The 16,847-nt window shown below is 39.8% G+C and overlaps 1 protein-coding gene across 2 annotated transcripts in view; it reads right to left on the bottom strand.

The window, feature by feature from the left end:
* The window catches only part of sema7a (semaphorin 7A (JohnMiltonHagen blood group)), a 41,671-nt gene extending 28,766 nt beyond the window's left edge, over positions 1–12,905 (bottom strand). Inside the window, exon 1 of one of the 2 annotated variants that reach the window (XM_062963066.1) lies at positions 12,722–12,905. In XM_062963066.1, the coding sequence (XP_062819136.1) occupies positions 12,722–12,878 (157 nt within the window). In that variant the 5' untranslated portion in view covers positions 12,879–12,905. The remainder of the gene's footprint in view (positions 1–12,721) is intronic. The other variant, XM_062963065.1, reaches the window with a different exon arrangement.
* Between the last annotated feature and the right edge of the window lie 3,942 nt (positions 12,906–16,847).

Here is a 16,847-nt window from a genome sequence, read left to right as displayed (position 1 = left end):
CAGCCAGCAAAGAAAGAAGCATGTTTTCCCCAACTCTTTCAGACACAAAAGAAAACAATAATTTTCAGGCGTCCAAAGCTTGGAATGTGTTTTTGTTTCAATATGTACCAAACACCGGTTAACTCCCAAGTCCAGCAATGCCCAGAAGGAAGATAAGAGAAGAATGGTCAAAACAACATTCAACAAAAAAAATTTTTTTTTGGCTTCAATGAACATGCTTTAAAAAAGAAAATAAATACTTTGCCCCCAAAGGTTGCCCTGTTAAGATTTCATGCTTGTGCACCATTATTATCGGCCCTGCCTACGTTCCTTTCGAATCCAATGAGCTTGTGAAAGAGGTTTAAAAAATCAGATAGGGAAGAAAAAGAACAAGTCAATTTATTTGACTCTCAGAAGGAGATAAAATAAGTCAAGATATGCATTGGGAACAATGAGAAACGGCGGTTCCCAAACAGAGCTGGGACAAAAGGTGACAAGGATAAAGAAAAGGTGTTCCTGCTGAAGAACGTTGTAGTTCTTTGACCAAAGTGATCCAGATCTCCATTCAGTTCCGCTCTGAAATTTCCCTTTGTACGAAGCCAGAGAACAGAAATGTGCTTGCAAAGGAGTCACAGAATCTATTGGCTGGAAAATGTCCATATAATCCAGTGATTCCCAACCACCTGTACTGGTTTGTGCCAGAGACTTTGCAATTCGATTTTGAGGTCCTGATAATGGTTGAATAATAATAATAATAATAATAATAATAATAATAATAATAATAATAATAATAACAACCCTGGCTCTGGCTCACGAATGGGACCCTGAAGAAGGAGACAGAAGGCCTGATCCTTGCAGCCCAGGAGCAAGACATCAGGACAAAGGCAATTAAGGCCAAGATTGAAAAATCAGCTGATGACCCAAAATGCAGACTGTGCAAGGAAGCTGATAAAACCATTGATCATCTCCTCAGCTGCTGTAAGAAAATTGCACAGACAGACTACAAACAGAGGCACAACTGTGTGGCCCAAATGATCCATTGGAACTTATGCCTCAAGTACCACCTCCCAGCAGCAAAGAACTGGTGGGATCACAAACCAGCAAAGGTCGTGGAAAATGAACACGCAAAGATACTGTGGGACTTCCGAATCCAGACTGACAAAGTTCTGGAACACAACACACCAGATATCACAGTTGTGGAAAAGAACAAGGTTTGGATCATTGATGTCGCCATCCCAGGTGACAGTCGCATAGATGAAAAACAACAGGAAAAACTCAGCCGCTCTCAGGACCTCAAGATTGAATGTCAAAGACTCTGGCAGAAACCAGTGCAGGTGGTCCCGGTGGTGATGGGCACATTGGGTGTCGTGCCAAAAGATCTCAGCCGGCATTTGGAAACAATAAACATTGACAAAATTACGATCTGCCAGCTGCAAAAGGCCACCCTACTGGGATCTGCGCGCATCATCCGAAAATACATCACACAGTCCTAGACACTTGTGAAGTGTTCGACTTGTGATTTTGTGATACGAAATCCAGCATATCTATCTTGTTTGCTGTGTCATAATAATAATAATAATAATAATAATAATAATAATAATAATGATGATGTCCGACGTGTGATCCAGTGCAACAGCCAGCAGAGTGTCTGCTGTGGACTCAACTTGTTGTGTTTGTAATAATAATAATAATAATAATAATAATAATAATAATAATAATAATAATAATAATAATAATAATGTTTTCTTGTTTGCTGTGTCATAATAAAATAAATAATAATAATAATAATAATAATAATAATAAAGTCCAGGTTGAAAGAGAGAACTCTTGTCTGTTGGAAGCAAGGGTGAATGTTGCAATTGATCACCTTGATTAGCATTGAATAGCCTTGCAGCTTCATAGCCTGGCTGCTTTCTGCCTGCAAGGAAAGGCCATACTGCCCGGAAAACTCACAGCAACCCAGTGATTCCGGCCATGAAGGCCTTAGACATCACATCCAAAACAATACTCTTATTTAGATCAACTCAAAAGTGTATTATCTAACATCCGGAAAACATGGCCAAACGCAATTTGTTCCTTAATTTCTAAAAAAAAAGAGACTCCGCTCTCTTGGCGTAAAACTTCCGAACAGAAAATGCCACCGACCAAGGTCTCCAAAAATATAGATTTCCAGGCTCCTTAGGAAGGAAGCAACGATAACCCATTTTTTTATTAATTCGTGGAAGTTGGAGCTACAATGCTAAATTGTAACCTTTCAAAGGCCAACAAAGAACGGCATTGTTTTCGTGGGAACAAGCGACAGAAGTGGCTTTTGTTGGAGATGGTTTTGTTTCTTTCAGCCATATGGCAGGCATGGGCAAACTTCGGCCCTCCGGGTGTTTTGGACTCCAACTTCCACAATTCCTAACAGCCTACCGGCTGTTAGGAATTGTGGAAGTTGGAGTCCAAAACACCCGGAGGGCCGAAGTTTGCCCATGCCTGCTCTATGGCCACATTCTCCGCATACATACTGCAAACATACATTTACACATACAGGAAGAATACATTTTCTTCCAAAAATGTTCACATCCCGCCCTAAGTCTCTCCGCCAAGTTGGTGGCTTTATTGTGACATCATGACCAACAACCGCATGATGATAAAGCAGGCAAAAGCCATGACCATAAGAGGAAGCCCAAAGCGAGTGGAGTGGGTGGATATAAATTGCTCTGGAAGGAAAAAAGGAATTGCTATATACAATATATATTGTTTTGTGCGTCGCCGTGATGCCATCACTCTTTTATATATATAGATATATGTGTGTGTGTGTGTGTGTATGTATATGTATGTATGTGTATGTATGTATGTATATATATATATATATATATATATATATATATATATATATACACATACACACACATACATACATACATACACATACATACATATACATACACACACACACACACACATATATCTATATATATAAAAGAGTGATGGCATCACGGCGACGCACAAAACAACAAAACTACAGGCCCCCCAACCTCGAAATTTGACAACACAACCCATCATCCACGCCTCTAGGTTGATACAACAAAAAGAAAAGAAAAATAAAGTCCTAATTAGAGAGAGAGGAATAATTGCTTTTATCCAATTGCTGCCAGTTAGAAGGCTAAGCTCCTCCCACTTGGTCTCCTAGCAACCCAATAAAAAATAATTTAAAAAACTAAAAATAATTTAAGACACTAAAAATTAATACAATACAATAATAAAATATAATAAATAAAAAGATAATTTACAATAAAATTAATTTAAAAAATACAAATAACGTCAAATAAAAATTACACAACAATTTTTAACCAATACCACCACCACTTTGCCACAGCAACGCGTGGCCGGGCACAGCTAGTATATATATATATATATATGAGTGATGGAATCCTGGTGACCGCCAAAACAACAAAACTAAACACCCCACAACCTCAAAAATTGACAACACAACCCATCATCCACGCCTCTAGGTTGATACAACAAAAGGAAAAGAAAAATAAAGTCCTAATTAGAGGGAGAGGAATAATTGCTTTTATCCAATTGCTGCCAGTTAGAAGGCTAAGCTCCTCCAACTTGGTCTCCTAGCAACCTACTCACCCAGGGGACGGGCAGAGTTAGGCCTCACTTAGGCCTCTTTCACACTGCCTATAAAATACAGCAGAGTCTCACTTACCCAAGCTAAACGGGCCAGCAGAAGCTTGGATAAGCGAATAACTTGGATAATAAGGAGGGATTAAGGAAAAGCCTATTAAACATCAAATTAGGTTATGATTTTACAAATTAAGCACCAAAACTTCATGTTATACAACAAATTTGAAAGAAAAAGTAGTTCAATATGCAGTAATGTTATGTAGTAATTACTGTATTTACGCATTTAGCACCAAAATATCACAATATATTAAAAACATTGACTACAAAAATGGCTTGGATTATCCAGAGGCTTGGATAAGCGAGGCTTGGATAAGTGAGACTCTACACATACACACACACACACACACACACACACTTGCAATATATATATATACAAATACATATACCATATATACTCAAGTATAAGCCGACCCGAATATAAGCCGAGGCACCTAATACTACAAAATACTACAAAAAACCTGGGAAAACATTGACTCCAGTATAAGTCAAGAGTGGTAAATTTCAGAAATAAAAACAGATACCAATAAAATTACATCAACTGAGGCATCAGTAGGTTAAATGTTTTTGAATACAGTAGAGTCTCACTTATCCAACACTCACTTACCCAACGTTCTGGATTATCCAACGCATTTTTGTAGTCCATGTTTTCAATATATCGTGATATTTTGGTGCTAAATTCGTAAATACAGTAATTACTACATAGCATTACTGCATATTGAACTACTTTTTCTGTCAAATTTGTTGTATAACATGATGTTTTGGTGCTTAATTTGTAAAATCATAACCTAATTTGATGTTTAGTAGTCTTTTCCTTAATCCCTCCTTATTATCCAACATATTCGCTTATCCAACATTCTGCTGGCCCGTTTATGTTGGATAAGTGAGACTCAACTGTATTTAAATCAAGCTCTAATTTAAGATAAGACTGTCCTACTCTGATCAAATCATCATTCTCATCTTCTTCAATGTCAATGTGCTTATGTATCCTTTTAATAATAATAGAGTAAAATAATACATGTAATAATAATAATAATAATATATACAGGAAAATAATACATGTAATAATAGAGTAAAATAATAAATGTAATAATAAGATCAGAGTGAAATAATAAATGTATTAATAATAATAAAAATAGAGTAAAATAAATGTAATAGTAACAACAATAATAGAGAAAAATAATACATGTAATAATACCAATAATAATAGAGAAAGATAATAAATGTACCATATATTCTCGAGTATAAGCTGACCCAAATATAAGCCAACCAGGACCCTCACTCGAGTATAAGGCGAATTGGGCTTTTTCAGTCTGAAAAAAAAGGGCTGAAAAACTAGCCTTATACTCGAGTATATACAGTATACACACACACACACACACACACATACACAGTGAAGATGTCTCAATGTCTGTCCCATGGATGTGTTTATTTGGTGGCAGAAATCACATTTTAGAAAGCTTCAGGACACCCACAATTGTCAACAAGCTGGGTCAGCAGCTTCTAGTCTATTAGTTGAATCCAACCGCTATCCAAATGTGACCAAGACGGACAGTTTTCAGTCTCTTCAGACCTTGTTTACATGTCTGTTTTTGCAAAACAAAACAGATGTCACTGCTTTCTCACAGGGCACAATCCTTCAGATATTGCACTCGCAGGGCCGGCTCTAGGTAATTTTCAAGTGTAAGCAAACAGTATTTTGGTACCCTCCCCAAACCAACCTTTGAGGGTTCCTGTGGGTGAAATGTCAGGAGAGAATGCTTCTGGAACATGGCACTCCAGGCCCAGGCACCTCAATGGCGCCCTTAGTGGATTTTGCACCACTTTCAATTGCTTACCTGGCTTATAGCTTCAGCCGCCCCTGGCAATAATATAAAGAGACCTTGATTTTGGATGATGCCTATTCTGCTGACTGTGTGCAATGGTTCCTACTGCTTTAAGTCTTCCAATGCACCAGGTTCTGTGTAGATATCATATGGTGATGTATATATAGCCTGACTACATACAAAACCATATATCTCCAACATCTCTGATCTTAAGCAACAAATGCTTTAGGGTGCAAACCATGAAAAGTAGGACATTCATTTATATGAATAACCACAAGAAATGCCCTTAAGACTATCATGCTTTGATCGTTTCCCAGTATTTGGATAGATTTTCCTCATTCAGTAGGACTGAAAGCCTTCTCCCCAATGAGGCTGGATCTGCACTGCCTTACATCCCAGGATCTGATCCCAGATTACCTGCCTTGAACTGGATTATATGAGTCTATACTGTCAGAAAATCTAGGATCAAATCCTGGGATATAGGGCAGTGTAGATCCAGCTTGTCTAGCTGTTGGCTAGTCAAAAAGGACTTGAAGCCCACAAGGAAATGAGCAAACCCGGCCTTTTAATTCGACGTGCGAGTTCTGAAAGTGTGGTTTGGAACCGCCATTATTTGCAACGAGTGTGGATGTCTTAAGAAACATTAAAAGTTTGGGTTTTGCAAGAGGAAAACGTCCAATACTCCAGAAGAGACAGAGGGATGTGACAATCTGCAAATTTCCAAAACAGAACTCATTTTGCATGAGCCAAGACATTTGGTATATGAGCATCCCTCCACTTTTGTAGCATGGACTTGGATTTGATTTGAAATCTTCTCCCTAGTCATCTTGGAGAACCTAGAGACTTCTGGAGAGGACACCAGTACTATTTCCAGTTGCGCTTTTGAAAGGTGTTTATGATGCTTAGGGTTCCAGCCCCAAATGGAGAGAGATTTTATCCCAGCTTCTAATCTTGGAGCACTTGCAAATCCTCAGAAGTTAGACAATACAACCTACAGTGCATTATGTTGCAGGCCTTGGGAGTTAAGCTGTTAAGCTTCATATCTGATAAATTTGACAAGGTTTGCATAACCTGGAGGAACGAAACGTGACTCGTGCCGGTGGGGATTTAGAGCTTTCCAAAGGTTACTGTGCCAAAATTAAATAGCACGTGTCAATACTTACGATCCAGTTCTTTACATAATGCCCTGTGATGATCCCAAACTTATTGCACACCCCAAAAAAAGCAATACTGCCTTATTCAGATGTGAGTAATATATGTTAGTTTTGTGGCCAATTATTGCAGCAAATTGACTCTATACTCATGCTTGGAGGACCAGTGATGTTTTCTGTAGATCTAGATCATTTTAACCCAGTGGTTCCCAACCTTGGGCCGTGCAGGTGTTTTGGACTTAAACTCTCAGAAATCCCAGCTGTTAGGAATTGTGGGAGCTGAAGTCCAAAATACCTGGAGGACCAAAGGTTGGGAACCACTGTTTCAGAGAAATCTACAAATATGGTATCCTGTCCCCTGGAATATCCAGCCAGATTCATGAATGTAACAGCGTGTTCCTCATCAGTTTATATTTAGAGAGTTGCCTTATAAGACTCCACCACGTCGCTACAGGGGAAGGAGAGATAATATAATCTATCTATATATATAAAAGGATAATGAAATTTCGGCCTAGGACAAAACGACAAAACTACACATCCCAGAAACACTAAACTTGGCAGCACAACCCCTCATCCATGGCTCTACGTTCATACAGCAAAAAGAAAAGAAAAATAAAGTCCTAATTAGAGGGAGAGGAATAATTGTTTTTATCCAATTACTGCCAGTTAGAAGGCTAAGCTCCGCCCACTTGGTCTCCTAGCAACCCACTCAGCCCAGGAGACAGGCAGAGTTAGGCCTCACTTAGGCCTCTTCCACACTGCCTATAAATTACAGATTAGCAGATTTGAACTGGATTATATGGCAGTGTAGACTCAAGGCCCTTCCACACAGCTATATAACCCATTTATAATCTTATATTATCTGTTTTGCACTGAATTATCTTGACTCCACACTGCCATATAATCCACTTCAGTGTGCATTTTATACAGCTGTGAAGAAGGGGCCTCATATGATCCAGTTCTAAGAAGATATAAGATTATAAATATAATCTGTAATAATTATATACATATACATAATATGTGATATAATAATACAGAACAATATAATCTCTAAAATCAGGACAGTAAATAAAGAGCAACACTCTGAAAGCATAAGCCACAGCAACGCGTGGCCGGGCAAAGCTAGTCTATATATATAAAAGGATAATGGCGTCGCTTCACCGGGCAAAACAACAAAACTAAAGGCCACCCAACCTAGAAAATTGACAACACAACCCCTCATCCACGTCTCTACGTTCTTACGCTCAACAAAGGATTCCCCCCCCCCCCTCAAACAGGGAAACACCACTCTTTGAAGGTCCAAATCCACTTGGTACTCATCACTCTCTCATCTCAAAACACAAAATAAAGAGCAACACTCTGAAAACAAAGGAATTGCATCCAGGTAACAATCAGGGCCACCTAACACCTCCCAACAAAGGATTCCCCCTCTTCTAAGACATGGAACCACCTAAAAAAAGCCACAGCAACGCGTGGCCGGGCACAGCTAGTTACCTTCTATGGAAAACTTTGGCCAAAAATGCAATTTTATGCAAATGAATACCTGGCAATGGAGCCTTTCTGGCATGACTTCCTCTTTGGCCTGTCTAGAAAAAGAACATATTTAGCAACTTGGTGCAGGCGGGACATACAATGGTGGTGCTGAACTTCTGCATTTAGACCCTGTGCTATGACTTCTCTTCCCTCAGTGAGCTTCGAAGCAAGCGATGCAAAATAGCTTACGGTCTTCAGCAGAGAAGGCTATAGACTTTAGTAAACTATAACCTATTGAGCCATAGCAGCTCAAGTAGTGTCGAAACGCATTCATTCTAATGTGTAAGTGAATGCTCATCCAAAGCTGCGGAAACAGAGCTGTCCGGTTCCCAAGGAGTAAATGGGCTTCTCGCTTAAGGAGTGTCCCCGGTCTCCCCATTATCCCATTTTCTCATCACTCAAGAACTCAAAGAATCCATGAGGAGGAAGGAGAGGACAATCGGCTTTGGAAAAAGCAACCTCCTTACACCCAACTCCTACGGATCTTCTATCCGCCCAGCTTGCTTTCAAAGGGAACGGAAAGCAAAAGCGGGACCTGGTTCAGGAACATGAAAGCGATTCCGTCCAAGACAAAAAGGAATAAAACTATGAGTTTCAGACTCTTCACTTCCACCCCACATAGAAGTCCTTCAACTTCTAGACTTCTCTTTTCTTAAAAACTACAGAGCACCAAGCGAAATTATCACCTCTCTATAACACAGGAAACTGGCCAAGCCGCAGAAGGTTTTAGACCAGAGAAGTATCCATCATCCACAATGATGGTCATTCCATAGCACCCCAAAAGCCTCAGATTCATTCTACAGAAGGATGGGATGTGTAGTGTGGCAAGGGTGTTATCCTTCTCAAGAGATGTAGTCCACTCCTCTGAAATGGCCACATAATTCTACAGAAGTTTGGGTTATGTAGTAGAGTGAGGGCCTTGGAGTTCTCAGGAGCTTTGAAATGGCAACAAAACTCACTTGCAGATGGGTCTAAAGTAGGCATGGACAAACTTTGTCCCTCCAGGTGTTTTGGACTTCAACTCTCAGAATTCCTAACAGGCCTCTTCCTTTCTCTCCTCAGCCACTAAATCTGAGGGACCCCACAGATCAATGGCCAGAAGTCTGAGAAGGTGTCTCCCAGCATCACCATCAATGGTCAGAGGTCCGAGAAGGTGTCTCCCAGCATCACCATCAATGGTCAGAGGTCCAAGGTGTTTGCCAGCATCACCATCAATGGTCGGAGGTCTGAGAAGGTGTCTCCTAGCATCACCACCAATGGCCAGAGGTCCGAGAAGGTGTTTCCCAGCATCACCATCAATGGTCACAGGTCCGAGAAGGTGTTTCCCAGCATCACCATCAATGGTCAGAGGTCTGAGGTGTTCCCTAGCATTACCATCAATAGCCAGAGGTCTGAGAAGGTGTCTCCCAGTATCACCAACAATGGTCAGAGGTCCGAGAAGGTGTCTCCTAGCACCACCATCAATGGCCAGAGGTCCAAGAAAGTGTTTCCCAGCATCACCATCAATGGTCAGAGGTCTGAGGTGGTCCCTAGCATCACCATCAATAGTCAGAGGTCCAAGCAGGTGTCTCCTAGCATCACCATGAATGGCCAGAGGTCAGAGAAGGTGTCTCCCAGCATCACCATCAATGGTCAGAGGTCCGAGGTGTTTGCCAGCATCACCATCAATGGTCGGAGGTCTGAGAAGGTGTTCCCTAGCATCACCATCAATGGTCAGAGGTCCAAGCAGGTGTCTTCTAGCATCACCATCAATGGTCAGAGGTCCGAGAAGGTGTCTCCCAACATCACCATCAATGGCCAGAGGTCTGAGAAGGTGTCTCCCAACATCATCATCAATGGTCAGAGGTCTGAGAAGGTGTCTCCCAACATCATCATCAATGGTCAGAGGTCTGAGAAGGTGTCTCCCAACATCACCATCAATGGCCAGAGGTCTGAGAAGGTGTCTCCCAACATCATCATCAATGGTCAGAGGTCCGAGAAGGTGTCTCCCAACATCACCATCAATGGCCAGAGGTAAATGGCTTCATCCAAGACTCCCTGGAGTCGAGAAGCCACCACTCGCTCCAGAACCTTGGCCTTCTCTGCCATAGAGGGTTATGTACCTCTCCAAACTATAACTCCCAGGATTCCATACCAGTGACACAAAGTGGTGTCAAACAGGATTAGTTCTACAGTGTAGATGCCCCCCGAAAGAAGTAGAATCTAGCCAGTGTATCCCAAGAATGCAGCAAAACAAATACAAAGCATAATCCTGCCAATCTCAAGTTGATCCACCCCACAATTTGTGTCTGGCTTCACTATGCAATTAACGCTGCATTAAAAACCACTGTGGACGGAAAAATTAAACCTACCTTTAGAACACCAGCCCTACTATTTACACAATCCCAGATGAGCCAAAGAGGGAATCAACCTGTTTGCAGCGTCACAAAACAGACTGCAGCTCCCATTATCCTACACCACTGTTGGAGTTGATGGGAGTTGTAGTCCAACAACATTAAACAGCTTGGGAGTTGGATACAGCCATCAGATATTTAAGGTGTGGAAGTCATTAACTTCCCAAACCGTAGGTGTATCTCTATTGTAGAATGAATGCAGTCTGACCCGCTTTCAATGCTCTGGAATAGTAGGAGTTGTAGTTACAGGAGACACTAGCATTCTTTGGCAGAACTGAGGAAAAGCCTTGTAAAACTACAACTCCCGTGCCTCCATAGCGCAAGAGACTTCTTGGAGGAAAAGTAGGCAACCACCATCAGGATTTTAAGTATGTGTGTATGGATATTGCTTCTTTTCCCACATTAGGTGCATCTATACTGTAGAGTAAATGCAGTTTGAACCCGCTTTAATTGCCATAGAATCCTGGGAGTTATAGTTTAGCAAGGGCCCAGCATTCTCTGGCAGGGTGAGCTTGTAGAATAGTAACTCCCAGGACTCCATAGCATGAAGCCAAGGATGTTCAAGGGTGTCCAAATGCACAGGAAGAGGAGGGTAATTAAAGTATTATTATTGTACTACTATACGTATGTACTACTACTGTATGTACTACTACTATATGTATTAACTATGTACTACTATATGTACTATGAGCTACTATTATACGTACTACTATTATATGTATATACTACTATTATACGTACTACTATGTACTACTATTATATGTATTACTATGTACTATTATACTTACTACGTACGCACTATGAACTACAATGATACGTACATACTACTATAAACTACTATGATAGTACTACTATTACACATATATACTACTATTGCACATATGTACTATTATTACAAGCATGTACTACTATTACATGTATGGACCACTATGTACTACTATATATACTACTATTATACATACTACTATTATATGTATGTACTATTATTATACGTACTACTGTATACTACTATTATATGTACTATTATATGTACTACTATGATAGGTACTTACTACTATGAACTACAATGCTAAGTATGAATTATTATGAAAGTACTACTATTACACATATGTACTACTATGTACTACTATTACATATATGTACTACTATGTACTACTATATATACTGCTATTATATATATGTACTACTATTGTAAGTACTATGCAATCAATCAGTTTTATTTAATGCTTAGACCATAGGTCTTTCACTTACAAAACAAACAAATAAGTTCATATAAACCCAATTATTAAAAAACCAAACAATGCAGCATTAAAAATACAACATAAGCTAGCTCTTGCATAGTTAGAAACCAAGTAAAATTCAGTATCATGGAAGACTTAAGCAAGCAAACTATGAATATGAGCAAGGACAAAATATAGTTAGATAAAAGCATCCCCAGCACAGTCAACTGCATTATTATTATTATTATTATTATTAGTCTCCCATCCAAGCACCAACCAGGACTGAACCTGCTTAGCACCCAAGTTGGGACCCAACTTCTCTCGGTAAGTGTGTTTGTGTGTAAAATATTATTACTATTATCGACACAAAGGCAGAATATGACACAGCAAATGATATGTATATGCTGGATTATTATTATTATTATTATTAGTCTCCCATCCAAGCACCAACCAGGGCTGACCCTGCTTAGCACCCAAGTTGAGACCCAACTTCTCTCGGTATGTGTGTTTGTGTGTAAAATATTATTATTATTATTATTATTATTATTATTATTATTATTATTATTATTATTGACACAGGCAGAATATGACACAGCAAATGATATGTATATGCTTTATTATTATTATTATTATTATTATTATTATGTCTCCCATCCAAGCACCAACCAGGGCTGACCCTGCTTAGCACCCAAGTTGAGACCCAACTTCTCTCTGTATGTGTGTTTGTGTGTGTGTGTGTGTGTGTGTGTGTGTGTGTATGTATGTGTGTGTGTGTGTGTGTGTGTGTGTGTGTGTGTGTGTGTATATATATATATATATATATATATATATATATATATATGTCAATTCATGATGCTGTTGTGAACCTTTGAACAAATGTCTCATAAGAAGAAATAATCCTTTCCATGCTCATTGGGTTCTAGGTTCGAGTCTTGCCTTACCTCTGGGAGATGTGATGATCCTGGGGTTCACCATCCGGATGGACGAGGAGGAGGCCGGAGTCAGGGAAGGGAGCACAAGCCCTGCAAAGCACGCCAACAACCAGGCAGATCTCGGCTTCCTCTCCCCGGCCATGGCTTTTCCTTCTGTGAAACTCATGCATGCGCCTCCAGTGCTCGCAGAGGATGATAAATACGGTTAGGCTCTGCCCAATCGGAAGCGAGGGGGTGGCCTCACACAAGGAGTGCCAAATACACAGTCAGCCACACTTTTCTGCATCAGGTGGAAAGCCATTGCTGTCGATACCTTTGTAGATGATCTCATAAGACCATAGGTAAGCAAAGAGACCTCCAAAGACCATCTAGATCAGGGGTCCCCAAACTAAGGCCCTCCAAGGTCATTTACCTGGCCCCTGTTCTAAACTTTAGACTTAGGGTTGACCTAAGTCTACCAGGTTTTTGGAGATCTTTTTGCTTACCTATGGTCTTATGAGATCGTCTAGATGGTCTTTGATGGTCTCTTTGCTTAGCTACAGCCTTATGAGATCATCTAGATGGCTTTTGGAGGTCCCTTTCCTTACCTATGGTCCTATGAGACCGTCTAGATGGCCGTTGAGGGTCCCTTTCCTTACCTATGGTTTTATGAGATTGCCTAGATGGCCTTTGGGGACCCCTTTCCTTACCGATGGTCTTATGAGACCATCTAGATGGTTTTTGAGGTCCCTTTCCATATCTACGGTCTTCTGAGGGTCTGATGAGATCATCTAGATGGCCTTTGAGGGTCCCTTTCCTTACCTATGGTCTTATCAGATCGTCTAGATCAGGGGTCCCCAAACTAAGGCCCTTCAAGGTCATTTACCTGGCCCCTGTCCTAAACTTTAGACCTATCTGGTCTTTGGAGGTCTCTTTCCTTACCAATGGTTTTATGAAATTGTCTAGATGGCCTTTGAGGGGCCCTTTCCTTACCTATGGTCTTATGAAACCATCTAGATGGTCTTTGAGGGACCCTTTCCTTACCTATGATCTTATACCATCTAGATGGCCTTTGGATGTCTCTTTGCTTACCTATGGTCTCATGAGATCGTCTACATCAGGGGTCCCCAAACTAAGGTCCATGGGCCAGATGCGGCCCTCCAAGGTCATTGACCTGGCCTCTGTCCTAAACTTTAGACTTAGGGTTGACCAAAGTCTGAAATGACTTGAAGGCACACAACAACAACAATCTTAATTTTGCACTATTTCATCATAGTCCGGCCCCCCAACAGTCTGAGGGACTGTGAATCGGCCCTCCACTTAAAAAGTTTGAGGACCCCTGCAGTAGAGTCTCACCTATCCAACATAAATGGGCCGGCAGAATGTTGGATAAGTGAATATGTTGGATAATAAGGAGGGATTAAGGAGAAGCCTATTAAACATCAAATTAGGTTATGATTTTACAAATGAAGCACCAAAACATCATGTTATACAACAAATTTGACAGAAAAATAGTTCAATACGTAGTAATGCTATGTAGTAATTACTGTATTTATGAATTTAGCACCAAAATATCACGATGTTTTGAAATCATTGACTACAAAAATGCGTTGGATAATCCAGAACGTTGGATAAGCGAGACTTATAATCAAGAACTGTATAATTATAATCAAGAACATTAGGAAGAACTTCCTGATTGTAAGCGCTGTTTAGTCATGAAACTCAACTGCCTTGGAGTCTGATGGAGGCCTTTAAGCAGAGGCTGGATGGCCATCTGTCAAGAGGGCTTTGATTGTGCTTCTCCTGCCTGGCAAAAACTGGATGGCCCACGTGATCTCTTTCGACTTGCGTATCATTTTATGATTCTATGATCATTTTATGATTCTATGATAGTTCAATACGCAGTAATGCTATGTAGTAATTACTGTATTTATGAATTTAGCACCAAAATATCACGATGTTTTGAAATCATTGACTACAAAAATGCGTTGGATAAGTGAGTATTGGATAAGTGAGACTCTACTGTATATGAATTCATTGCCATTATGGTTGGCTCAGACCAAAGGGTGTTGCTCTTCCAGAAAGATTTCATTAAATTTCAGGAAAAGAACCCAGTAAACAGGACTGTTTCTGAGCCATGTTCCTGTCATTTGCTTGGGAAGCTCTGGGATGGGTTTGGAGAAATGAGAAGCCAGTTCCTGAATACAGACCAGAGGTCTACGTTCTGCGCATCCAGACTCAGACCCAGGGTCACGTTTGCCATTATATTCTGTGAAATTGACTCTGTCCCACCCTTCCATGGATCATAACAGGTACCCATCATTCAACGGTGGGTCAAAGAGTGTGCCGCGGAGAGACGGATACGGGAAATATAATGTTTCCTGTTGGAAGCTCAGGCTCCGTCGGCTGTCCAAATACGGGTCAAAATGTTGAGGACCTCACTCTTATTGTGACTTAGCTATCCATCCATTTATCCGTCCACAGGATGGGCAAGTCGCCTGTACTTTCGTCACATTTTGTCCTCTGAAAACAGCACCTCTCCAAAATGGAAATGATCAAACTGTTGTTGTTACAGTATGTAACATTATTTGTTTTTTTTTCCTGGGTTATAGATGTCATCTCGTAATTGGTTCTATCATTAAAACACGGGGAACGTTGAATGCGGCATGTCTCATTAAGAACCACATTCACTGTGTGTGGTTGTGATCCCCAGGTTGTGTAATAATATGATAATATACTACAATAATAACAGAATACTAATAGAATGATTATATGTCTATATATATAAAAGAGTGGTGGCATCACGGCGACCCACAAAACAGCAAAACTACAGGCCCCACAACCTCGAAATTTGACGACACAACCCATCATCCACGCCTCTAGGTTGATACAACAAAAAGAAAAGAAAAAGAAAGTCCTAATTAGAGAGAGAGGAATAATTGTTTTTATCCAATTGCTGCCAGTTAGAAGGCCAAGCTCCTCCAACTTGGTCTCCTAGCAACCCAATAAAAAATAACAAAAAACACTAAAAAATAATAAAAAACATTAAAAAATTAATACAATAAAATACCATAATAAATAAAAATAACTAAACATTATACAAGAAAATAATAAAATATAATAAATAAAAAGATAACTTACAATAAAATTAATGAAAAAATACAAATAACGTCAAATAAAAATTACACAACAATTTTTAACCAATACCACCACCACTTTGCCACAGCAACACGTGGCTGGGCACAGCTAGTGTATGTATATATATATATATATATATATATATATATATATATATACACACACACACACACACACACACACACACACATACAGTAGAGTCTCACTAATCCAAGCCTCGCTTATCCAAGCCTCTGGATAATCCAAGCCATTTTTGTAGTCAATGTGTTCAATATATCATGATATTTTGGTGCTAAATTTGTAAATACAGTAATTACAACATAACATTACTGTGTATTGAACTACTTTTTCTGTCAAATTTGTTGTATAACATGATGTTTTGGTGCTTAATTTGTAAAATCATAACCTAATTTGATGTTTAATAGGCTTTCCTTAATCCCTCCTTATTATCCAAGATATTTGCTTATCCAAGCTTCTGCCGGCCTGTTTAGCTTGGATAAGTGATACTCTACTGTGTGTGTGTGTATGTATGTGTGTGTGTATATCTATCTATCTATCTATCTATCTATCTATCTATCTATCTATCTATCTATCTATCTATCTATCTATCTATCTTATGGCTAGATTTGGATACATTTTCTCCTAACGTTGACCCCTTTTACGTCCACTGGATATCCTACTTTATTTGCTCCATTCTTTCTATGACTGGGTCCTTGTGAAATGTAGAGCATCTGGTGGAACAAGTTTTTCCAGCAAAACCTTTTGGGGCTTTTATGAGTAAAATAGTTGCAATTACTTCAACAGAGAGCTGGGCAAGGCGTTGTTTGGCCATGCGTTTATTAGAGTCATTTCTGCCCTTTGGGTCAGCGTCCAGGAACGCATTTTCTCTTAACAAAGCCTTTTTTATGGGCAGGAATTGATACCTTTTAAAAATAATAATAATTTGGGAACTGTTTGCAGTGCCATTAGGTTCGTTGCTAGATATGTTTTCATTGCCATTTCTCAGGAAGAAACCAGA

This window comes from Anolis carolinensis, unplaced genomic scaffold (assembly GCF_035594765.1).
Source record: "Anolis carolinensis isolate JA03-04 unplaced genomic scaffold, rAnoCar3.1.pri scaffold_11, whole genome shotgun sequence".
NCBI classification, from domain to species: Eukaryota; Metazoa; Chordata; class Lepidosauria; order Squamata; family Dactyloidae; genus Anolis; species Anolis carolinensis.
Note: the sequence above shows the minus strand (reverse complement) of the source record. Positions and strands in the feature narration are given on the sequence as shown.